Source organism: Mobula birostris, chromosome 6, assembly GCF_030028105.1.
Source record: "Mobula birostris isolate sMobBir1 chromosome 6, sMobBir1.hap1, whole genome shotgun sequence".
Taxonomy (NCBI): Eukaryota; Metazoa; Chordata; class Chondrichthyes; order Myliobatiformes; family Myliobatidae; genus Mobula; species Mobula birostris.
This window is the reverse complement of record NC_092375.1, coordinates 44301955-44328281: the sequence shown is the minus strand read 5'-3', so window position 1 is coordinate 44328281 and position 26327 is coordinate 44301955. Positions and strand designations below refer to the sequence as shown.

The following is a 26327-nucleotide window of genomic DNA, read 5'->3' as shown; positions in this document are numbered from 1 at the left end:
TATTTTTAAAGATGGGATATAGTGGCATGCAAAAGTTTGGGTACCCTGGTCAAAATCTCTGTTACTGTGAATAGTTAAGTGAGTAGAAGATGAACTGATCTCCAAAAGTCATCAAGTTAAAGATGAAACATTCTTTTCAACATTTTAAGCAAGATTAATGTATTATTTTTGTTTTGTACAATTTTAGAGTGAAAAAAAGGAAAGGAGCAGCATGTAAAAGTTTGGGCACCCCAAGAGATTTGAGCTCAGATAACTTTTACAAAGGTCTCAGACCTTAATTAGCTTGTTAGGGCTATGGCTTATTCACAATCGTTGTTTGGAAAGGCCAGGTGATGCAAATCTCAAAGCTTTATAAATACCCTGCCTCCTCAAACCTTGTCCCAACAATCAGCAGCCATGGGCTCCTCTAAGCAGCTGCCTAGCACTCTGAAAATTAAAATAAATGATGCCCACAAAGCAGGAGAAGGGTATAAGAAGATAGCAAAGCGTTTTCAGGTAGCCATTTCCTCAGTTGGTAATGTAATTAAGAAATGACAGTTAACAGGAACGGTGGAGGTCAAGTTGAGGTCTGGAAGACCAAGAAAACTGCTCGTAGGATTGCTAGAACTGCTCGTAGGATTGCTAGAAAGGCAAGTCAAAACCCCCGTTTGACTGCAAAAGATCTTCAGGAAGACTTAGCAGACTCTGGAGTGGTGGTGCACTGTTCTACTGTGCAGCGACGTCTGCACAAATATGACCTTAATGGAAGAGTCATCAGAAGAAAACCTTACCTGCGTCCTCACCACAAAATTCAGCGTCAGAAGTTTGCAAAGGAACATCTATACAAGCCTGATGCATTTTGCAAACAAGTCCTGTGGACTGATGAAGTTAAAACAGAACTTTTTGGCCGCAATGAGCAAAGTTTGGAGAAAAAACGGTGCAAAATTTCAGGAAAAGAACACCTCTCCAACTGTTAAGCACAGGGGTGTATCGATCATGCTTTGGGCTTGTGTTGCAGCCAGTGGCACGGGGAACATTTCACTGGTGGAGGGAAGAATAAATTCAATTAACTACCAGCAAATTCTGGAACCAAACATCACACCGTCTGTAAAAAAGCTGAAGATGAAGAGTGAATGGCCTCTACAACAAGATAATGATCCTAAAGGCACCTCAAAATCCACAATGGACTACCTCAAGAGGCGCAAGCTGAGGGTTTTGCCATGGCCCTCACAGTCCCCCGACCTAAACATCATTGAAAATCTGTGGATAGACCTCAAAAGAGCAGTGCATGCAAGATGGCCCAAGAATCTCACAGAACTAGAAGTCTTTTGCAAGGAAGAATGGGCGAAAATCCCCCAAACAAGAATTGAAAGACTCTTAGCTGACTACAGAAAGTGTTTACAAGCTGTGATACTTGCCAAAGGGGGTGTTACTAAGTACTGACCATGCAGGGTGCCCTAACTTTTGCTTCAGGCCCTTTTTTTTTTTTGTTATTTTGAAACTGTAAAAGCTGGAAATAAAAAAAGTAATCTTGCTTAAAATATAAAGAAATGTGTCATCTTTAATTTTATGCCTTTTGGAAATCAGTTCATCTTCTACTTGCTTAGCTATTCACAGTACAGGTTTCCCCCGCCATACGAAGGTAGAGCGTTCTTATGAAACGGTTTGTAAGCTGAAATGTCGTAAAGCAATTACCATTTATTTATAAGGGAAAATTTTGTGAGCGTTCGCAGACCCAAAAATAACCTACCATATCATGCCAAATAACACATAAAACCTAAAATAACAGTAACATATAGTAAAAGCATGAATTATATGATAAATACACAGCCTATATAAAGTAGAAATACTTCTCCACAATCATTACTGAACTGTTCTCCGTAGCGAAAATCTCACGCAAGCGCCGTCGGCAGAAAATCTCACGCGAGCACTGTTGGCAAAAACACACGCAAGCGCTCTCCAGTAACCTTTAAGCTATGAAGCTGCCAAATCATACCAAATAACACGTAAAAATACACAGCCTATATAAAGTAGAAATAATGTATGTATAGTGTAGTATCACTTACCGGAATCGGGAAGACAGCGCTGAGCACACTGATGATGGTGTGTTAGGCTGAGTCGGAGCTTGGGTGGTGCAGTGATCCCCGCACCCTCCGGGCTGCCGAGCGATACATTGCAGCGAAGAATGCAGGAATGCAGCGGTAGCTGGGAGGTACACAGCACATCTTTACAAAAAAGCTGAAACAAACATGCTAATTAATTAGGTGTCGCCCGTAATTGTCGACCCAGATTAGTGCCGATTTCCGATTGCGTCATCTCTGATCTGGGCCGACAATTACGTGTCGGTGGCACCTAATTAATTATTTTGGCTTTTTTCTTAAAGATGTGCTGTGTGCCTCCCGGCTACCTTTGCATTCTCCGCAATCGGTATCTGTCCGTGGCCTGGGGGTTGGGGTGGTGGAACACTGGGGTGTCATCTCGTCGCCTGTTTCCATTAGAGCAGGCAGCTCATCTTCTCCTATAACTGCCCGCCTCGATGTCGAAGGTTGAGGTTCGTCGTCTGCTGTGGCTGATGTGGAAGGCTTGCTTGACTGCTGAGCCTCACGTATTTTTCTATCACACGGTTCTTTAATAAGGACTCAAACCATCCTGCAAATATCCCCTAAACCGACGTACCCTTTCAAAATGAAAGTCATGCTTTATCATTACTCATTCAGTTTCAATTATTATCCTTTTTTCTTCCAATTGCATCAGCTCTTCATCTGTCAGTTCTTGGTGATGGGATGCCAAAACCTCTTCAACACCATCTTTGTCAACTTCCACAAGCCAAACTCACGTTGTCCTTAACTTCGTTCACCATGATCAAAACGCTTAATTATGCCTAGTTTTACCGTAAGTGTAACATCCTTACGGGCTCTTTCAGGCTTTTCCGATACCATAGAACTCATCTTGCAAACGGCTGCTCATAGGCTCGTGGTTAAGCAATGCCGGCGAGAATCCGGGGGAGGGCGGCTGCTCGGGGCGCGCTGAATTTTATCGCGCGCTGAATTTTTTTTCATAACAGTGAAAACACCTTCTGAAAGCGAAAATAGGGTACTAATGTAGGTCTTTCGTAACAGTGAGGTTTCATAAAGCGAATGTTCGAAAAGTGGGGGACACCTGTAACAGTAATTTGACCTGGGTGCCCAAACTTTTGCATACCTCTGTAGGTTGAATGTATTTTCCTCATGCACAGAAAACACTGAATTATTGATAAAATCGTCTCACCTTGACTTTTTTCTGCAATTGATTTTCCATTCTTTAAATACTTGTATTTTCATATTTTCCTCTTTCTTCTTTGGTATGGATGGAGTCAAGTCAGTATCAACATGCAATAATACAATACCCCAGATAAGTAAACTGGGCACAGCCATTTCAAATAAGTCTACATGACAAACTGAAGTCACTCAAAAATGATTTAGTGTTAGGATTTCTGCAAGATGGGGCAAAGAAACAAATACGAGGAACTCTGGATGCTAAAGCTATATCCAGGGTGGGATAAAGAGAACAAAAGCAAATGGCAGGAGTTTGTATGTTCCTGCCATGACTGTGTGGATTTCCTGTGGGTGCTCTGGTTTCCTCCCACTTGGCAAAGACGTAGAGGTGCTTAGGTTAATTGATCACATGGGTATAATTGGGCAATGCAGACTTGTTGGATCAGATGGATCTATTTCCGTGCTGTATCTCTAAAATTAAAAAAAAAAAGATCATCTGAATTCAGGGGAGGTCCAAATTGTTGAGGAGTTACTGGGGAGAAAAATGAAAAGGGGGAAGCTCAAAATATAGTTGGGAATTTCCTTAGTCTTTAAACAGTTTGGATCTATGTTTAAGGGCAAGGAGGTAACCAAGGAAAGAATGGGACCCATGTATATTCTGTGCATGGAGTCAGTTTGTGGGCAAGGTTTTAATTATTTATATACAGTAAGGGAAAGGACACTGTAGTTGAAGAATTCAGGGAGAGGAAAACATTAAAAAAGGAGGAAGACAATAGTGGACAAATCCCCTTGGTCTGATGAGATGTAACCCAGCTCTGGGAAATAAGGGTGGAGATTGTCAGGGATCTGGCAGAAATTTTAAATCTTCACTGGCCACAGATGACATATCAGATACCTGGAGGATAGAAGATGTACATTTTTTTTTTTGAATAGCTGCACAGATAATAAGCCTGGTTATCACAGGAAATTGAGTATAACACTGGTTGTAGAAAAATTATTAAGGAATAAAATTAGTCTAGAGTTGGAAAGGCAAGAATTGATCCAACATAGCATGACTTTGTGCAAGGGAAATTGATTAGTTTGACAAAGTTAAGAGTGAATTGATAGGGTACTGCACCTGGCATAGTCTACATAGACTTTGGTAAGGTTTTAGACAAGTTCCAACATGAGAGAGTATACCAAAAGGTTGGAGCCCATGAATTCCAGGACAACATGGATTCAAATTTGCAAGGGTGGTGGGGGGGTGCGGGTGGTGGATAGTGGAACATAACAGAAATAGCTAAAGAGTGAATAGGCTTAATAGGTAGAAGGCTTGAAGAGGTTGAGGAAGAAACCTTTTAACCTATTGTGGGGCTAGAATCTGGAATATACTGCCAGGGAGTGTGGCAGTAGCAGAGACACTCGTTACGTTTTTGTATCCAATGAGCACATGAATCGTTAAGGCTACAGGTCAAGTGTTGGAAAATGGAATTGGTATAACGAGTATTGTGATGGTTGGCACAGATGTGGTGGATTGGAGGCTCAGTTTCTCTGTTGTAGGACTGACTGTCCTTGCTCTGAGTCTCAAACAATGCTGCTTTCATCTCATTTTGTTACTAATCAATAATTTTTTCTTCTTCGTTCTGTACTTTGCTTAACTGAGTTGTGGCTTAGTATTTCAAACTAGGATAATCCAAGATTATCTGAATTTGGTTAATTAATCCATGTAACTGAGTCACCTGTATGTTGCTGAGAGCAAGCACCTTCGCTCCAAACACCACAAAAAGCGAGATTTCCCGGTGGCCACCCATTTCAATTCTACTTCCCATTACCATTCCGACATGGTAATTGTCATCTCTACTTCCAGCAAGAGGCCACATTCAGGTTGGAGGAGCAATACCTTGTATTCTGTCTGGGTAGCCTCCAACCTGATGGCATGAACATGGATTTCTTGAACTTCTGGTAATTGTACACCTCCTCTCCTTCACCATTCCCCTTTCTTGTTTCCCTCTCATACCGTCTTTCCTTACCTACCCATCATCTCCCTGTGGTGCTTCAACCCCTTCCCTTTCTTCCCCCTTCTCCAGCCTTTTCTCTCTTTCACCAACAGCTTCCCAGCTCTTTACTTCACCCCTTCCCCCTCTTCCAGTTTAACCTATCATCTCCCCATGTCTACTTCTTCCCCCCACCCCCCCCATCCTCCTATTCTGATTCTCCCTTTCCTCTTCAGTCCTGATGGCCCAAAAAGTCAACTGTTTATTCTTTTCCAAAGATACTGCCTGGCCTGCTGTGTTCCTCCAGCATTTTGTGTGTGTTGCATCTGAGTCAGCAATTTGATTTTTATAATGTCTTGACAATTATTTATGAAACCAAAGATGTATTGTTTGATTTCTAGCAACATTCATCCAAATGCTTTAATGGTTAACTTATTTTTATCTGAAGTATCATTCAGCAAAATAGAATTCTGATTAAAATATAAAACTGTAATGGATAACAAAATGTTGAATCATTAAATTTCCTTTTATAATCAAGATAATTGGTTGCATTTATGAATTTGATCTATTTTCAGGAACCCTGCACTGGAGGAGCAGGCATCAGATCGAATTTATCGTGTAGGGCAACGAAAGGCTGTGACCGTGCACAGGTAATTGAAATATCAAACTAATATCATTTCTGAAGGCTTGCATGAGAAGAGTAGTGAAAAAGATTTTAACTTGGTATAAAGCAGGTGCATTTGAGAAACATGATTCATTACTATTTGAATGGACCACTTGCTGGTACAGGAATCTGGTCCTGGACATAAATTATTTTACCATATGGCCCATATGGGACAACTTCTTCCCACTACACTCAGTGGCCAGTTTATTAGGTAAGTGCTACAGTAGAGGGACTCGAGTGACCCAAAGGTGGCTAGAGCAGGGATCCAAGTAAGTACTGGCAGGAAGTGGTGGGCAGTGGAAGCTGTTCAGGAGGCAGAGGCGAGGCTGCGTCACAGGAGGCTGGTGGGAGTGGTCACATGAGACCGAGCTGGGCTAGGATCCTTTCCAACTCCCCAACTGGACACCAGAGGGAAGGAAAGGTGTCGTCTAGTTCAGGAGGAGGTGAAAGCGGTAGTGGAGGAGATGAGAGCCTGCAAGGCGGTGGGAATGAAGCAACAGGGAGCTTGGACAAGATGGGAGAATGCGGTTGAGAGGAAAGTGACCTGGGCTGATCTTTGGAAAGCCGAACCACACCGCATCCAATTTCTCATCCAGGCAGTGTACGATGTGCTTCCAAGCCCATCAAACCTGCACACATGGGGCAAGGCAGAGTCGTCTGCGTGCCCACTGTGCTCCAAGCGAGGAACCCTGGAGTACATCCTCAGCGGCTGTGCAAGGGCACTTGGTGAGGGACGGTACAGGTGGAGGCATGATCAGGTCCTGAAGACTATCGCTGAAGTCGTCAGCGCAAGAGTTGAGTGGGCGAAGCTGTCCCGACCCTCCAAGCAGACCATTGCCTTTGTCAGAGCTGGGGAGCAGCCAATACCTGCCAAAAGAACATCTGCAGGCATTCTGACCTCTGCAAGGGACTGGCAGCTGTTGGTGGACCTCGAAGGACAGCTGAAGTTCCCCAACCATATCGCAGCCACCACCCTGCGACCAGACATTGTCCTAGTGTCTGAGTCTACTAAGCAAGTGGTGCTGCTGGAGCTGACAGTCCCATGGGAAGATAGCTTGGAAGAGGCCTTTGAAAGGAAGCTCTCCAAGTACGCAGGACTGGTCAGCAACTGTCAGCAGGCTGGATGGAGAGCGAGGTGTCTCCCAGTGGAGGTTGGTTGTAGGGGATTCGTAGCCCATTCTTTAGTTAGAGGCTTCAGCATTTTGGGCATCGAGGGACAGAGGAAGAGGAGAGCCATCCGCAGTACCACCGATGCAGCAGAGAGGGCCTCAAGATGGCTGTGGCTCCAAAGAGGGGAGCCATGGAATCATAAGTAGCTAGCCATCTGGACACAAGCTGGGGTCTGATCAGCCTCAGCTGGGTCACCTGGAGGAGGTTGTATGATGTTGAAAGACCTGAAACACCCGATGATACCAGGAACATCACTGAAGATGTGTCCAGAAGCATCAGTAGATGTATGTACACAGGTACACCTGCTTGTTGATGCAAATATCTAATCAGCCAATCATGTGGCAGCAGCTCAGTGCATAAAAGCATGCAGACTCAAGAGGTTCAGTTGCTGTTCAGACCATAAGGTATAGGAGCAGAATTAGGCCATTTGGCACGTCATGTCTGCTCCGCCATTTATTCGTGGCTGATCCAATTTTCCTCTCAGCCCCGGTCTCCTGCCTTCTCCCCATATCTCTTCGTGCCCTGACCAATCAAGTATCTATCAACCTCTGCCTCCACAGCTGCCTGTACTAAAGAATTACATAGATTCACCACTCCCTCACTAAAGAAATTCCTCCTTATCTCCTTTCAAGAAGGACGCCCCTCTATTCTGAGGCTGTGTCCTCTTGTGTTAGACACTCCCACCATAGGAAACACCCTCTCCACATCCATGCTATCAAGGCCTTTCACCATTCGATAGGTTTCAATGGAGTCATTGCTCATTCTTCTGAATTCCAGTGAAGGTAGGCCCAGAGCCATCAGAGCTCTTCATATGAGAAGCTGTTCAATTCCGGAATCATTTTTGTAAACCTCCTTTGAATCCTCTCCAGTTTCAGCATATCCTTTCTCAGATAAGGGGCCCAAAACTGCTCACAATACTCCAAGTGAGGCCTCACCAGTGCTTTATGAAGTCTCAACATTACATCCTTGCTTTTATATTCTAGTCCTCTTGAAATGAATGCGAACTTTCAATTTGCCTTCCCCACCACACACTCAACCTGAAAATTAACTTTTAGGAAATCCTGCAGAAGGACTCCCAAGTCCCTTTGCACCTCAGGTTTTTGTATTTTCTCGTCATTTAGAAAATAGTTAACCCTTTCAATTCTTCCACCACATGCATTCCATCTGCCATTTCTTTCCCCATTCTCCTAATCTGTCCTTCTGTAGCCTCTCTATTCCTCAAAACAACCTGCCACTTATCTTCATATCGTCTGTGAACTTGTCATCAATTCCATCATCCATCCAACTCATTAACATATAACGTAAAAAGAACGTGTCCCAATACAGACCCCTGTGGAACACCACTAGTCACTGGCAGCCAACCAGAAAAGGCTCCCTTTATTCCCACTCTTTCCTCCTGCCAATCAGCCACTGCTGTATCTGTGCTAGAATCTTTCCTGTAATACCATGTGCTTGTAGCTTGTTAAGCAGCTTCATGTATGGTACCTTGTCAAAGGCCTGAAAATCCAAGTACGCAACATACACTGATTCTCCTTGTCTATCCTCATTGTTATTTCTTCGAAGAATTCCAACAGGTTTCTCATGCAAGATTTTCCTTTGAGAAAACCATGCTGACCACGACCTGTCTTATCATATGCGTACAAGTACACTGAAGCCTCATCCTTAATAATCGACTCCAACATCTTCCCAACCACCAGGGTCAAACTATCTGGCTTATAGTTTTCTTTCTTCTGCCTCTCTCCCTTCTTCAAGAGTGAAGTGACATTTGCAATTTTCCAGTCTTAAGAAACCATTCCAGAATCTAGTGATTCTTGAAAGATCATTACTAATGCCTCCACAAACTCTTCAGCCACCTCTTTCAGAACCCTGGGTTGTACACCATCTGGTCCAGCTGACTTATCCACCTTCAGTCCTTTCAGTTTCACAAGAATCTTCTCTCTAGTTATGGTAACTTCACACACTTCATGCCCCCTAACACTTGAACCTTTCCCCACCATACTGCTAGTGTCTTCTACAGTGAAGACTAATGCAAAATACTTATTCAGTTCGTCCACTATTTCATTGTCCCCCGTTACTACTTCTCCAGCATTATTTTCCAACGGTCCAATATCTGCTCTTGACTTTTACACTTTATGTATCTGAAGAAACATTTTGGTATCCTCTTTAGTATTACTGGCTAGCTTACTTTTGTATTCCATCTTTTTCTTCTTAATGACTATTTAGGTTGCCTTCTGTTTGTTTTTAAAAGCTTCCCAGTCCTCGAACTTCTCAATTTTTTCTGTATTTCGTGTCCTCTCTTTAGCTTCTATGCTAGCTCTGACTTCTCATGTCGACCACAGTTATGGCATCTTGCCTTTAGAATACATCTTCCTCTTTGGGATGTATACAGTATATCCTGTGCCTTCCAAATTGCTTCCAGAAATTCCAGCCATTGCTGCTCCACCATCATCCCTGCCAGTGTCCTTTTCCAGTTAATTAGAAAACATAGAAAAACACAGAAACAGGCCTTTTGGCCCTTCTTGGCTGTGCCAAACCATTTTCTGCCTAGTCCCACTGACCTGCACACGGACCATATCCCTCCATACACCTCCCATCCATGTATCTGTCCAACTTATTCTTAAGTGTTAAAAAAGAACCCGCATTTACCACCTCGTCTGGCAGCTCATTACATACTCCCACCACTCTGTGGGAAGAAGCCCCCCCCTAATGTTCCCTTTAACCTTTTCCCCCCTCACCCTTAACCCATGTCCTCTGTTTTTTTTCTCCCCTTGCCTCAGTGGAAAAAGCCTGCTTGCATTCACTCTATCTATACCCATCATAATTTTATATACCTCCATCAAATCTCCCCTCATTCTTCTACGCTCCAGGGAATAAAGTCCTAACCTATTCAACCTTTCTCTGTAACTGAGTTTCTCAAGTCCCGGCAACATCCTTGTAAACCTTCTCTGCACTCTTTCAACTTTATTTATATCCTTCCTGTAATTTGGTGACCAAAACTGAACACAATACTCCAGATTCGGCCTCACCAATGCCTTATACAACCTCATCATAACATTCCAGCTCTTATACTCAATACTTCGATTAATAAAGGCCAATGTACCAAAAACTCTCTTTACAACCCTATCTACCTGTGACGCCACTTTTAAGGAATTTTGTATCTGTATTCCCAGATCCCTCTGTTCTACTGCACTCCTCAGTGCCTTACCATTAACCCTGTATGTTTTACCTTGGTTTGTCCTTCCAACATGCAATACCTCACACTTGTCTGTATTAAACTCCATCTGCCATTTTTCAGTCCATTTTTCCAGCTGGTCCAAGTCCCTCTGCAGGCTCTGAAAACCTTCCTCGCTGTCTACTACACCTCCAACCTTTGTATCATCAGCAAATTTGCTGGTCCAATTTACCACATTATCATCCGGATCATTGATATAGATGACAAATAACAATGGACCCAGCACTGATCCCTGTGGCGCACCACTAGTCACAGGCCTCCACTCGGAGAAGCAATTCTCTACTACCACTCTTTGGCTTCTTCCATTGAGCCAATGTCTAATCCAATTTACCACCTCTCCATGTATACCTAGCAACTGAATTTTCCTAACTAACCTCCCATGCAGGACCTTGTCAAAGGCCTTACTGAAGTCCATGTAGACAATATCCACTGCCTTCCCTTCATCCACTTTCCTGGTAACCTCATCGAAAACTCCAATAGATTGGTCAAACATGACCTACCACGCACAAAGCCATGTTGACTCTCCCTAATAAGTCCCTGTCTATCCAAATGCTTGTAGATTCTGTCTCTTAGTACTCCCTCCAATAACTTACCTACTACCGACGTTAAACTTACCGGCCTATAATTTCCCAGGTTACTTTTCGATCCTTTTTTAAACAATGGAACAACATGAGCCACTCTCTAATCCTCCGGCACCTCACCTGTAGACAGCGACATTTAAAATATTTCTGCCAGGGCCCTTGCAATTTCAACACTAGTCTCCTTCAAGGTCCGAGGGAACACCCTGTCAGGTCCCGGGGATTTATCCACTTTAATTTTCCTCAAGACAGCAAGCACGTCCTCCTTTTCAATCTGTACAGTTTCCATGATCTCACTACTTGTTTCCCTTAACTCCATAGACTTTATGCCAGTTTCCTTAGTAAATACAGACGCAAAAAACCTATATAAGATCTCCCCCATTTCCTTTGGTTCCGCACATAGCCGACCACCGATCTTCAAGAGGACTAATTTTATCCCTTACAATCCTTTTGCTCTTAATATACCTGTAAAAGCTGATTATCCTTCACCTTGACTGCCAAGGCAACCTCAAGTCTTCTTTTAGCCCTCCTGATTTCTTTCTTAAGTATTTTCTTGCACTTCTTATACTCCTCAAGCACATTATTTACTCCCTGTTTCCTATACATGTCATACAACTCCCTCTTCTTCTTTATCAGAGTTGCAATATCCCTTGAGAACCAAGGTTCCTTATTCCTATTCACTTTGCCTTTAATCCTGACAGGAACATACAAGCTCTGCACTCTCAAAATTTCTCCTTTGAAGGCTTCCCACCTACCGATCACACCTTTGCCAGAGAACAACCTGTCCCAATCCACGCTTTTTAGATCCTTTCTCATTTCTTCAAATTTGGCCTTCTTCCAGTTCAGAACCTCAACCCTAGGACCAGATTGTTCCTTGTCCATGATCAAGTTGAAACTAATGGTGTTATGATCACTGGAACCAAAGTGTTCCCCTACACAGACTTCCGTCACTTGTCCTAACTCGTTTCCTAACAGGAGATCCAATATTGCATCCCCTCTAGTTGGTCCCTCTATATAATTCTGGCCAATTCCCCTCTCATGCCTCTGTAATTCCCTTTACTCCTCTGTAATAATGATACATCTGACTTTATCTTCTCTTTCTCAAAATTCATGGTGGATTTGATCATATTATGATCACTTGCCCCTAAGGGTTCTTTTACCTTCAGCTCTCCAATCAATTCTGGTTCATTGCACAACACCCAATCCAGAATAACTGATCCCCTGGCGGGCTCAATCACAAGCTGCTCAAAAAAGCCATCTCGTAGGCACTCAAGAAATTTCCCTTCCTGAAATCCAACACCAGCCTTATTTTCCCAATTTACCTGCATACTGAAGTCCCCATGACATTGCCCTTTTGGCATGCATTTTCTATCTCCTTTGTAATTTGTAAGCAACATCCTTACTACTATTTGGGGGTCTGTATACAACTCCCAGCAGGGTCTTTTTACACTTGCAGTTCCTTGGCCCTATCCACAATGATTTAACACCTTCCAACCCTATGTCACCTATTTCTAATGATTTGATTTCATGTTTTACGAATAGAGCAACACCACCCCCTCTGCCTTCCTGCCTATCCTTTCGAATCATTGTGTATAATTGGACATTAAGCTCCCAGCTATAATCTTTCAGCCAGTGATGCCTACAACACTATACCTGCCAATCTGCAACTGTGCTGCAAGTTCATCTACCTTATACCATATACTGTGAGCATTCAGATACAACATCTTCAGTCCTGTATTTACCGTTTTTGATTTTTGTCTACCTTTTACGTTGCAGCTCCTGTTCGCTGCAGTTTTGCTCTCTCAACAGCCTCTCCTCACTACATATTGTCTCTGTTTGTAAACCAGCCACCTCATTTTCAGCATAATTATCTGCCTTTTCCTACAATACTTCTTGCGTTGAAATATAGGCACCTGAAGACATTAGTCACAGGATGCTCAACCTTTTGATTCCTAACTTTGTCTGAAGTCTTATCAACGACTGCCTCCAGAACCTCTCCACTGTTCCTGGCACTCTTGTTCCCATTCTCCTGCAACTCTAGTTTAATCCCCACCATGCAGCATTAACAAACCTTCCTGTTAGGATACGAGGAATTCTGCAGATGCTGGAAATTCAAGCAACACACATCAAAGTTGCTGGTGAACACAGCAGGCTAGGCAGCATCTCTAGGAAGAGGTACAGTCGACGTTTCAGGTCGAGACCCTTTGTCAGGACTAACTGAAGGAAGAGCTAGTAAGAGATTTGAAAGTGGGAGAGGGAGGGGGAGATCCAAAATGATAGGAGAAGACAGGAGGGGGAGAGATGGAGCCAAGAGCTGGACAGGTGATTGGCAAAAGGGATATGAGAGGATCATGGGACAGGAGGCCCAGGGAGAAGGAAAAGGGGGGGGGGGGGAGAAACCCAGAGGATGGGCAAGGGGTATAGTCAGAGGGAGAAAAAGGAGAGTGAGAGAAAGAATGTGTGTATATAAGTAACAGATGGGGTACGAGGGGAAGGTGGGGCATTAGCGGAAGTTAGAGAAGTCAATGTTCGTGCCATCAGGTTGGAGGCTACCCAGACAGAATATAAGGTGTTGTTCCTCCAACCTGAGTGTGGCTTCATCTTTACAGTAGAGGAGGCCGTGGATAGACTTGTCAGAATGGGAATGGGATGTGGAATTAAAATGTGTGGCCACTGGGAGATCCTGCTTTCTTTGGCAGACAGAGCGTAGGTGTTCAGCAAAATGATCTCCCAGTCTGCGTCGGGTCTTGCCAATATATAGAAGGCCACATCGGGAGCACCGGACGCAGTATATCACCCCAGCCGACTCACAGGTGAAGTGTCACCTCACCTGGAAGGACCGTCTGGGGTCCTGAATGGTGGTAAGGGAGGAAGTGTAAGGGCATGTGTAGCACTTGTTCCGCTTACAAGGATAAGTGCCAGGAGGGAGATCAGTGGGGAGGGATAGGGGGGACGAATGGACAAGGGAGTCGCGTAGGGAGCGATCCCTGCGGAAATGTGGGTGGGGGGGGAGGGAAAGATGTGCTTAGTGGTGGGATCCTGTTGGAGGTGGCGGAAGTTACGGAGAATAATATGTTGGACCCGGAGGCTGGTGGGGTGGTAGGTGAGGACCAAGGGAACCCTATTCCTAGTGGGGTGGCGAGAGGATGGAGCTCTTGGCTCCATCTCTCCCCCTCCTGACTTCTCCTATCATTTTGGATCTCCCCCTCCCCCTCCCACTTTCAAATCTCTTACTAGCTCTTCCTTCAGTTAATCCTGACGAAGGGTCTTGGCCTGAAACGTCGACTGTACCTCTTCCTAGAGATGCTTCCCGCTAGGATATTTGTCCCCATCCAGTCCAGGTGCAAACCATACCTTCTGTACAGGTCCCACCTTCCCTGGAAGAGAGCCTGATGATCCAAAAACCTCCTGCGCCTGCCCCCACCACTCCGCAGGACCATAAGACATAGGAGCAGGGTTATGCCATTCAGTCCATCGAGTCCATCAGTCCATCATGGCTGATCCCAGATCCCACTCATCCTGTACACCTGAATTCTTGCTGTATCTCCTGACCGATCTGGAAATGATCAACTTCCACCTTAAATATATGCACAGACTTGGCCTCTGTGGCAGAGCATTCCACAGATTTACTACTCTCTGGCTAAAAAATTCTTCCTTACCTCTGTTCTGAAGGGTCGCCCCTCAATTCTGAGGCTGTGCCCTCCAGTTCTGGACACCCCCATCCTTTCCACACCCACCCTATCTAGTCCCTTCAACATTCCATAGGTTTCAATGAGATCCCTCCACATTCTTCTAAATTCCAGTGAGTTCCGGCCCAAAGTTGCCTAACGCTCCTCATATGTTAAGCCTTTCATTCCCAGAATCATCCTCGTGAACCTCTTCTGACTTTATCCAATGACAACACATCCTTTCCGAAGATATGGTCCCCAAAACTGTTGGCGGTACTCTTACGTGAAGTCTTTCTAGTGTCTTCTAACTGCTCAGCATTATCTCCTTGCTTTTATATTCTATTCCCCTTGAAATAAATGCCAACATTACATTTGCCACCTTTTCCCACAGACTCAACCTGTAAATTAACCTCCTGGGAGTCTTGCATGAGGTCTCCTAAGTCCCTCTGCCCCTCTGATGTTTGAACCTTCTCCCCATTTAGATAATAGTGTGCACTATTGTTCCTTTTACCAAAGTGCATTATCATACATTTCCCAGCACTGTATTCCATCTGCCACTTTTTCTGCTCGTTCTACAAAGTTGTCTAAGTCCTCCTGCAATCGTATTGCTTCCTCAGCACCACCTACCCCTCCACCTATCTTTGTATCTACAAATTTTTCCACAAAGCCATCAATGCCATTATTTAAATCATTGACAAACAACGTGAAAAGCAGTGGTCCTAATACTGAACACGACTAGTACTGGCAGCCAACCAGAAAAGGCCCTTTTATTCCTACTCGCTGCCTCCTGCCTGTCAGCCATTCCGCTATCCATGCCAGTATCTTTCCTGTAAAGCCATAGGATTTTATCTTGTTAAGCAGTCCCATGTGTAGCCCCTTATCGAATGCCTTCTGAAAATCCAAGTAAATGACATCCACTGCCTCTCCTTTGTCCACCCTGCTTGTTACTTCCTCAAAGAACTCTTAATAGATTTGTCAGGCAAGATTTCACTTTACAGAAACCACGCCAGAATCAAGTGGTTCTTGAAAGATCATGACCAATATTTCATTATCTCTTCAGTAACCTCTCTCAGGACTCTGGGATGTCATCCATCTGGCTCAGGTGACTTATCCACCTTCAGACCTTTGAGTTTGCCTAGCACTTTTTCCTTTGTAATAGCAATAGCACCCTGCTTCCTGACACTCACAGACCACTGGCACACTGCTGGTGTCTTCCAGAGTGAAGATAGAAGCAAAGTACTTATTAAGTTCATCTGCCATTTCTTTGTCCCCCATTACTACCTCACCAGCATTATTTTCCAGTGGTCCAGTATCAATTCTCACCTCCCTTTTACTCTTTATATAACTGAAAAAAAAAGTTTTGGTATCCTGCTTTATATTATTGGTTTGTCAGTCCTCCTCTTTCACCTTTTCCCTTCTTATAGCTTTTTTAGTTGCCTTTTGTTGGATTTTAAAAGCTTCCCAATCATCCAACTTACCCACTCACTTTTGCCTACCTCTGCCATTTGAGAACTTCTTCCTCTGTGGGACATATCTATCCTGTGCCTTGTGAACTATTCCCAGAAACTTCAGCCATCTCTGCTCTGCCGTCATCCCTCCTACACCAACTCCATAGCCACATGTTAAACAGTATAATCTTCCTAGTTCTAGCCTCACTAGCATGTGGCATGGGTAGCAATCCTGAGATCACAGCCCTGGAGGTCCTGCCCTATAACTTAGCAGCTAATTCCCCAACCTCCCTCATCACTCATCCTAAATGGTTCACAACTTCTGGCTGTTCTCTTCCCACTTAAGAATGCTGAGGGCTCGATCCAAGATAATCCCGGATGCTGGCATCCAGGAGGCAACAAATCGTATGAGAATGTCATTCTCGCCCACAGAACCGCCTGTCAGTTCCCCTAACAAATCCCTGATCACCACATGCCACTTCCCCCACCTTCTCTTCTGAGTCACAAAGGTAGATTCAGTGCCAGAGGCCCAACCACTGTGACTTTTCTCTGTTAGGTCACACCCCCCCAACAGTATCCAAAGTGATACACTTGTTGTTGAAGGGAATGGCCACAGGAGTACTCTACACTGGCTCCTTAATCCCTTTCCTGACTGTTACCCAGTTTCCTGTGTCCTACACCCTGGGTGCAACTACCTGTCTATATGGCCTATCTATCACCTCTTCAGCCTCCTGAATGATCAGAGTTCATCCACTTCCAGATCTTACTAACATGGTTTGTTAAAACTGCAACTGCATGCACTTCTCACAGTTGTCATCAGGGACACTGGAGGCCTCCCTGCCTTCCCGTGTCCCACAAGAGAACCATTTCACTATTGTGCCTTGCATCTCTTAATGTCCTAAAGAAGAGAAGGAAATAAACTTGAGCTTTTCTTTCCTTTGCTTTCTCTGAGTGAAGCCTCTCTTTGCAGAAGCCTTGAAGAGCTAAAGCCTTTGACTTGGTCCACTCAGATGATGGCCGCTGCAGCAATAGCCACTGTGCTTGCCCCTGCCTTCCTTTAATTTGCTCTTACTAATCAATCCCAAAAGCTGAGTGGCCACTGATCAAAGATCTATTACGCTGCAGCGACCTGCTCCTGCCTTTCATCGTCAGGAAGTGGACTTGATTGAAGTTACCTCCTCTCCAAACTTCTGATGTGTGGAATGGCCACTGGTCAAAGCTCTATTCAAACCAAACATCAGAATGGAGAAGAAATATGATCTATATGTCTTTGACCATGGAATGATTCCTGGTGCCAGACGAAGTGGTTTGAGCGCCTCAGGAACTGCTGATCTCCTGCAATTTTCACACACAGTAGTGTTTAGAGTTGACAGCGAATGGAGCTAAAAAAAAGATATTCTGTGAGCTACAGTTCTGTGTGTGAAAATGCCTTGTTAATGAGCAAGGTCAGAGAAGAATGGCCAGACAGATTCAAGCTGACAGGAAGGCAACAGTAACAGCCACATGTTACAACAGTGGTGTGCAGAAGAGCATCTTCAAAAGCACAGCACATCAAACCTTGACGCGGATGGGCTACAGCAGCAGGAGACCTCTAATGTACACTCAGTGACCACTTTATTTGGTACTGAAGGTACTGCTACATTTATTTTCTTAAACACAGATTCTGCAGACGCTGGAAATCCAGAGTGTAAACACACAAAATGCAAGAGGAACTGCGCAGGTCAAAGAGTATTTATGGAGAGAAGTAAACAGTCAATGTATACAAATTTAGAATGTTTAGAGTATGACCAATGTCCAGATTTCTTTTTCAATTTATATTAAGGGCAGCATTTACTGCCCATCCCTAAATGCCTGGAAGCTAGTGGTGAACTGCTGAACTACTGCTATTGAAGGTATTTGTATTTTGGGTAAGTAGTTCAGGGTTTGGACCAATGGAGAAATGGTGATTTCCAGGTTAGGAAACAGTATGAGATTGGGTAGAAACGTGCCTTTTCTGATGATAGATGTTGAGAGTTTTGGCGTGCTGTTAAAACTTTGAGTTCCAGAGATGCATTTTGTAGATGACGTCCCAGTGTAGACAAAGTGCTTGTTTGACCTGTCGTTCAGATGGGCTTACTCCCAGTTACTGGGTGAATGAGTGGCAACTGGGAGTAAGGATGAGAATAGTAGAAGCAACAAAGACATTGGAATCCATTTTGTACTGTAGTCAATATTGAAGAATGAGAGTTGTTTTAATTTGTGGACCAGCAGTAGAATAACTAGAATCAGAAAAGATAATTTTCGGGCAGTCAAATTTTAAGCTTAGACAAAAGAATTCACCAGTAATTCTTTATAAACTACCAACTCATCTGAAGTGGTTCTCCCTTGGGAAGCATGCAGGATGGAGATGATGATCAGTAAGTTCATATGCCAAAAGGCTCATAAACGAAACAAGCAAGACATCCAAAGCTAACCCTACCCACAAAAGAAGAAATAAGTCTATCAAATGCAAAGCACACTGCTGGGCTTGGCCAGAACTATCAAAATCTGTATGTTTATGAAACCTGTAGAAACAAAGCTTTAAAATTTAAAATGCAACATATTTTAAAAATCCTAAAATACAAAGTTTTGGACATTTTAAACCACCCCCCCAAAAAAAATACAGTAACTAAATCATACTTACTGGCAGTCTTTGCAGCTATTAAAGTTCAGATCAAAAGGAAAGCTCTTCCTGTATCATCTCCTGAAGAAGAAGAAGAAAGCCCTTAACTCCGAGTGGAGTCATTGGGACACCGTCATGACAGTGTTATTTTTAGCAGGCTTTCTTGTTTTTATGAGGCTGAGTTGCTAGCTCGACGCTCAACCCAACAGAGATGGAAAGCGTGCAAGGGAGCCGGCTAGATTCGAACTCGGGAGCCTTCACTCCGAAATCTGGCGCTGATGCCACTATGCCACCAGCCGGCTATCTCCTGAGGAAGGGTGTGAGTCAATTTTACACCATAAATTGTGGGCAAGAAGTGCAATTTTACACTTCCCTGCTATACTCCAGCACCACAATTCAGTTTGCAGTCAGAATGGTATAGATAACAGCAATTTAGCATTTCTACTTTCACAGATAGTGAGGAATGAACTAAATTTTGTTAATGGTAACTGTTAGCAGTGAAGGGAGTGTTTATTCAAGCTTTCAGTTTTTTAAAAATCAAGGTAATTCAGGTTGTTTGCGTAATTCAGGTTTTGATGTTTTAAGGCTAACTAAATGAGAGGCAACATGTCAAAACACATCTGGTAAAACTACGGATAAACAGCAAGATAATTAAAAACTTTCATTTTTGAACGCAGAAACTATGTACGCCTTCAGGGAGCACAGCTGTACCGACCAAATTGAATAGCCATGGTTGATGAAAGTTGCGAAGTAACCCAAGCACAGATAAGGCCTTTAAATGATAAACAAACTGTATATCTAGGGGGCTAAGCAATGTAAAGTATAGGTTAAGGAAAAATGATATGATAATTTTAAAAAGGAATATGAAAAGAACCTTGAGGGATAAGAAACCTAAACACCATGGAAGTTAGACAGTCAAAGGCTTAAATCAATTTGGTTACATTGAAAATGAAAATAAGGAACAAGCTTGTTGAATTGTTATTTATCATTGTCCAAGCAAGAGCAGAAAAGTTCCAGAGAATCTCAAATTCAGATTCAGTAAAAATAGAAACAAATGTAATAAAACTCAAATGCCTAGGACCGGTTCTACTTCATGGTGTTTGAAAGAAGAGATGATTTTGACCAAAAGACATAGGAGCAGAATTAAGCCTTTTGGCCCATTTAGTCTGCTCCACCATTCAATCATGGCTGATCCTTCTTTCCCTTCCTCAGCCCCACTCCCCAGCCTTCTCCCCGTAAACTTTGATGCCGTGTCCAATCAAGAACCTATTAAGCTCTGCCTTAAGTACACCAAACGACATGGCCTCCGCAGCTGCCTGTGGTAACAAATTCACTACTACCCTCTGGTTAAAGAAATTCCTCCATAGCTCTGTTTTAAATGGACACCTCTCTATCCTGAGGCTGTGCCCTCTTGCCCTAGACTCTCCCACCATGGGAAATATCCTTTCCGCATCTACTCTGTCTAGGCCTTTCAACATTCAAAAGGTTTCAGTGAGATCCCCCTTCATCCTTCTAAGTTCCAGCAAGTACAGACCCAGAGCCATCATACATTCCTCGTATGATAACCCTTACATTTCCAGAATCATCCTTGTGAACCTCCTCTGGACCCTTTCCAATGCCAGCTACTCTGTTCTTAGATGAGGAGCCCAAAACTGTTCACAATTCTCAAGATGAGGCCTCACCAGTGCTTCATTAAAGCCTCAATATCACATCCCTACTTTTGTATTCTAGACCTCTTGAAATGAATGCTAACGTTGCATTTGACTTCCTCACCACCAACTCTTCCTGCAAGTTGACCTTTAGTGTGTTCTGCACAAGCGCTCCCCCAAGTCCCTTTGCATCTCAGATTTTTGGATTTTCTCTCCGTTTAGAAAATATTCTGCACATTTATTTCTACTACCAAAGTGCATGACCATGTATTTCCCAACATTGCATTTCATTTGCCACTTTCTTGCCCATTCTCCTAATCTGCCCAAGTCCTTCTGCAGCCTACCTGTTTCCTGACACTGCTTGCTCCTCCACCAATCTTTGTACCATCTGCAAACTTGGCAACAAAGCCACCTATTCCATCATCTAAATCACTGATATACAACTCCTGAGGTTAGGCTAACTGGTCTATAATTTCCTTTAATGCTGTCTTCCTCCTTTCTTGAAAAGTGGAGTAACATTTGCAATTTTCCAGTCTTCTGGCACCATGCCAGAGCCCAGTGATTTTTGAAAGATTGTTATTAACGTCTTCCCAATCTCTAATGCTACCTCTGTAACCCTAGGTGTAGTTCATCTGGTTTGAGTGACTTAGTTAAAAAATTTTCAACCACAATGAGCAATGCAATTATCTATAAGTGAGAGAAATGAGGAAATTATAAAAGCAGATCTACCAACTGGTTTGGGGACAGCACAAACCAACCAAATAGCCAATGTATACTTTGAGATGGGTCATATCTAATTAAGCCAAGTTTCTTTATGAAGTAACAACTGCCCAATGACTGTGGTGTATTTTATATGTGCATTACCAACATTTAGAGTTGGTAGTTATAACTAAAACTATGGAAGTAAGAGGAAATTATTAAGCAGTTTCGGAGATTAACTGGGCATTAAACAATGGCGAAATAGAAGTAAGTAACAAGCACTGGATCACAACAGTTTGTCCATTTATATTTATTGGTAATGCAGTAAAGCTCCATATATGCATGTGGAAGGTAAGGTTACAAAGACCAAACAAAAAAATCAAACAAAATTGTAATGAATTTCAGTGTAGCCAAGTACAAAAATATTTTAGGGTAAAAAAGAAAGTTAAATGATAACTTGAACAGTGAAGTTAGAAATATTACATATCACTAAACTGTAATCAGCTACAAATTTAATCCAGTACTTGCAGGATAATTGTCTGTACATCCAGAAACTAAAAATGTTCTAAATATATCACTGTAGGCACACTTGCTATTAATAACATTTTGTTAGGAATGCAGTGTAAATTCACTGGAATGTTAGAGCTCTGCAAGAAGCGCATAAACTAGGCTTGTGCTTCCTGGGTGCAAGAACTTAAGGAGCAAATTGGTTGGGGTGTGGGGGGGGAGGGGGGGAGGTTTGTTAAAATGTTAAATAATTGATAGGCTAAGCAAACCTCCGACTGATGCAGATGACCAGGACAAGGTGGGGAGGAACCTTAAAATTACAACCAGGCATCTGAAACTGAAAATTCTGGAAACAAAACTGTGGAAGCACTCAACAGGTCTGGCAGCATCTGGAAATAGAAACAATTTAACATTTCAGGTCACAGACTTAGCATTAAAATTACAGGAGATACCCATTTGTATAAACAGTGGTTGAAATATGAAACAATGTTAGATATTAGGATTATTTTTTACTATAGCCAAGGATATTAGTCATGGATACAGATGACAAACAATTTCATTGACTAGTTGGCAGAACAGAAACAAGGCACATTGGACATTTTTGATGTGCCCTTATAGAAATGGTTTATTCTGTCCATTTACTTTATTGAAAATGTTGAGTTCACGTACAGAATACTTACTAGATTGTGGTATCATCTATTACAGGGGAAAAACAAGTGTTTCAGGTCAAACTCATAACATTACTGCTGAAAATATGGCATTTTATCTGGGTCCGTATATGTTTGAACAGGCTTCAAATACACCTGACTAGCTACTGTAACTGAATTTGTTTTCACCGCCTCAAGTAAAGATTAAAGAAAAGCTTTATTTGTGACATGTACATCGAAACATACGGTGAAATATGTTATTTGTGTCAGTGATCAACACAGTCTAAGTTGTATGCAGGACAGCTTTCAAGTGTTGCTATGGTTCCAGTGCCAACATGGTATGCCCACAACTTACTAACTGTAACTCATACATCTTTGGAATGTGGAAGGAAACGGAAGCACCCTAAGGAAACCCACACAGTCACAGGCGGAACGTGCAAACTCCTTACAGACGGCACTGTTACAATACCATGTCACCCCTAACTAATAATGACATTGCTACCAAAATACTTTAAAAGAGAAATTTTGTAGATTTCTGATTGCAGATTAATGTTATTCTTTCCCCTGTAGGTTTGTGTGTGAAGGAACTATTGAAGACAAAATCTTCGAACTTCAGGAAAAGAAAAAGGAGCTGGCAAAGAAAGTGCTGTCAGGGACTGGAGAAACATTTACCAAGCTTACTCTTGCTGATCTCCGCATCCTGTTTGGTGTCTGAGTCGATCTAAATGGAAAAAAAGATATTTTTTCAAAATCTAACATAACTGTCAAAGTAAACTCTTAAAAAGGTTCTCAGAAAATGCTACAGGATTTCTGAAACATATCAAAACACCTGAATGCTGTTACATAATTATGACAACATACAAAAGCTTCATATACTAAAGTTATTTACATTTGGTATATACTGTACAATTGCCTCGAAGGTTAATCCCCATCCCACATTTGGTTAGATGTTGTCTTGATAAACATAAGATACAGCAACAAATTCATCATCAATGTTATATTGGCTATTACCTGCAAAATACTAAAATTAGAAAAATTGTTTTTATGTTCTTAGCATCCTTTAAGATTCAAGCAGCCAAGCTATTTACTTTTGCGTTCAAATGAAGTGCCTACTCATGCATTGTTAATATAATGATAAGAAATAAAACGCAGCTCAAATTGCACTTAGGTTAGTGATTAAATTGACATTGTCAAAAATTTAGTACAATGTGACAGTTCCAGCTTCTTGGGTGACAGATGAAACTTAAATCAATGCATTTCTTGCATTGAGAGAACATTCCCTCATTTAATGTCATCTCCATTCTCCAGGATTCCATGTGGGAAAAGTAATTTTAATTTCTCTTGTGTAAACCAATGTGCCATTGCACTTCCTTTGCTTTGGCTACTCAGATGAAAGTGAGCCCATTTACATTTAGAGTACCAGTTTATAACCAACAGTTTACACTTGGATTAGTGAATTCTACAGTTACAATGCACTGTTAGATCTCTGGTTTAAATTCATTCTTCAACAAGTTCTGAGATCTTGCAAATCTTGCCAGTACTCCCACAGAATCATAAGTACCAAACTGGGTAAAAACTTTGGCTACCCATGATATCGCATTTGGCGAACTATAATATTCCAGAAGAAAACTCTGCATAAGTATACAGTACAGTATATCTAGGATATTTTTAAATGTAATCGTAGGATTACATTTAAAAATATTGTCCTATTCAGTAATTACCATGTAATTTGTTGAATTAGTTGGATGTAATTTTTATTTTGCCAAAAGGCTTTGCCTTAGTGGTCAGTAATGCTGCTTATTCCACATTGATGCATTTCCTGCCTGTTGACATTTACCTACATTTATAGATGAATGTAGTCTACATTTATCAAAATAAAGCTTTTGGGATAACTTTTGTGGATTGCAATAATAAAGCTCAACATTTAATTATGTAAACAAATATAAAAAAATTTAAAATGAGACAAGTAATTGAAAACAACTCTACAATCCATAGCTCATCTTGAAAAACGAAATGGAACACCATTACACAAAAAAGGATGTACTAAACTGATCCTTCATCTGTTCAAGGGAGAGATTAAGCTGGGTGGGTTTACTGAGAGGGGGGCTCATTTATTCATTGAACTTTGTAAGTATTTCAATACATTTCCCCTGACTGGGATGTCTAGAAACAGGAGTCACACTCTCAAAATTAAGGTTCACTGATTTAAGATGGAGTATAAATCTTTATTGTAACTTGTGATCTGAGTGACCAGAGAGACAATGAAGCTGGTGATATAAAGGTCTTTATTCTTCACAAGCTTGCATTCTCCTGGAGACCCTCAGCAGAGTCTCTCATATTCAAAGTACATAACATTTTTATGCCCTTCAGATCAATAATAACAATAGATACTCAATCCAATTTCAATAGTTACAATGACATCATTTACTTCATTATTTTAAGTTTGAGTTACATATCTACAGTGAAAGCATATTCTCATGTTCAAATGCCGGAAACAGAAATTCTGTAGGTCCTGAAAATGCAAAACAACACACAAAATGCTGGAGGAACTCAGCAGGTCAGGCAGCATCTAGGGAAATTAATAGTGTCAGCATTTTGGGCCAAGACCCTTCTTCAGGACTGGAAAGGAAGGGGGCAGATGCCAGAATGAAAAGGTGGGGGTGGGAAAGGAGGATAGGTGAAACCAGGTAGGTAGGAAACTTAGAAACATAGAAAGCCTACAGCACAACACAGGCCCTTTGGCCCACAAAGCTGTACTGAACATGTTCTTACTGTAGAAATTACCTAGGGTTACCAAAAGCCCTCTATTTTTCTGAGCTCCATGTACCTGTCCAGGAGTTTCTTAATAGATCCTATCGTATCTGCCTCCACCACCGTCACTGGCAGCCCATTCCACGCAGTCACCACTCTCTGCATAGAAAATCTTGCCCCTAACGTCTCCTCTGTACCTACTTCCAAGCACCTTAAAACTGCCCTCTCGTGCTAGCCATTTCAGCCCTGGGAAAAAGCCTCTTGACTATCCACATGATCAATGCTTCTCATCACCTTATACACCTCTATCAGGTCACCTCTCATCCTCCACCGCTCCAAGAAAAGACCGAGTTCATTCAGCCTATTCTCATAACGCATGCTCCCCAATCCAAGCAACATCCTAGTAAATTACCTCTGCACCCCTTCTATGCTTTCCACATCCTTCCTATAGCGCGGCAACCAAAACTGAGCGCAGTACTCCAAGTGGGGTCTGACCAGGGTCCTATATAGCTGCAACATTACCTCTCGGCTCCTAAGGTCAGTCCCATGGTTGATGAAGGCCAATGCACTGTATGCCTTCTTAACCACAGAGTCAACCTTCACAGCAACTTGAGTGTCCTATGGACTCTGACCCCAAGATCCCTCTGACCCTCCACACTGCCAAGAGTCTTACCATTAATACTATATTCTGAATGGTAAAGGCTGGAGGGGAAGGGGAGGAGTAGGGGCCCAGGGGGAGGTGATAGACGAGAAGAGGTAAAAGGCCAGAGTTGGTTGGGACAAAGTAAAGTGTAAAAACTTCTGGCGAGAGAGATGCCAGGCACCCAAAATTAAGCTGTGAGGGCTTTAAGTAAGGAAATACACCAAATACGGATTGATCAGATGTCTCTGTGCCTATGTTTGATGCACTCAGTGACAAATTCAGTCTGCTCTGCAAGCTCCCTTCAGCTCAGTCACCACGGTGTAAGTAGCTTAACCAGTGTTGTCTGGTTTGATGCAGACCAATTAGCATAACCCCATGGTTTTATGAAAAAGAATTGAGTGGTTTCCCTGCATACATGACAAATAAACTCTTCTCAGGTTGACTTTAACCAACATTTTGATGACAAACTCTGCCATCTTCATCAGTGATGATGCCTAGGCATGTCCAGTTCAGTGGTATACATACCCCCACAGTCCGTCCTTCCTGATTAGTTAGTTCTCATCCAATCAGGTTTCTGCTGTCCCACCTCGTTTACAGTTAAGTTCCAGTTCTTACTAATCTAATTTCAATGTGATGAGACGCACGGTGGAAACCCAAATCAAAGAGCATAGAAGTTGTATCTGTTTGGGTTACACAAAGAAATCAGTGGTAGCAAGACATTGCATTCACAACAGCCATGGAATTGACTCCGATGGCACAAAACTGCTGTGCTGCACAAATGGCTTTGGGGACCTCCTGGTGAAGGAAGTAATTGAAATAAAACT

The 26327-nt window shown here is 42.5% G+C and overlaps 1 protein-coding gene across 2 annotated transcripts in view; it reads left to right on the top strand.

Annotated features, from left to right (window-relative positions):
* ttf2 (transcription termination factor, RNA polymerase II) overlaps positions 1-24229 on the top strand; it is a 97703-nt gene extending 73474 nt beyond the window's left edge. The window contains exons 22-23 of one of the 2 annotated variants that reach the window (XM_072260378.1): positions 5782-5856; positions 22680-24229. In XM_072260378.1, the coding sequence (XP_072116479.1) occupies positions 5782-5856; positions 22680-22824 (220 nt within the window). In that variant the 3' untranslated portion in view covers positions 22825-24229. The remainder of the gene's footprint in view (positions 1-5781; positions 5857-22679) is intronic. The other variant, XM_072260379.1, reaches the window with a different exon arrangement.
* The last annotated feature ends 2098 nt before the right edge of the window (positions 24230-26327 follow it).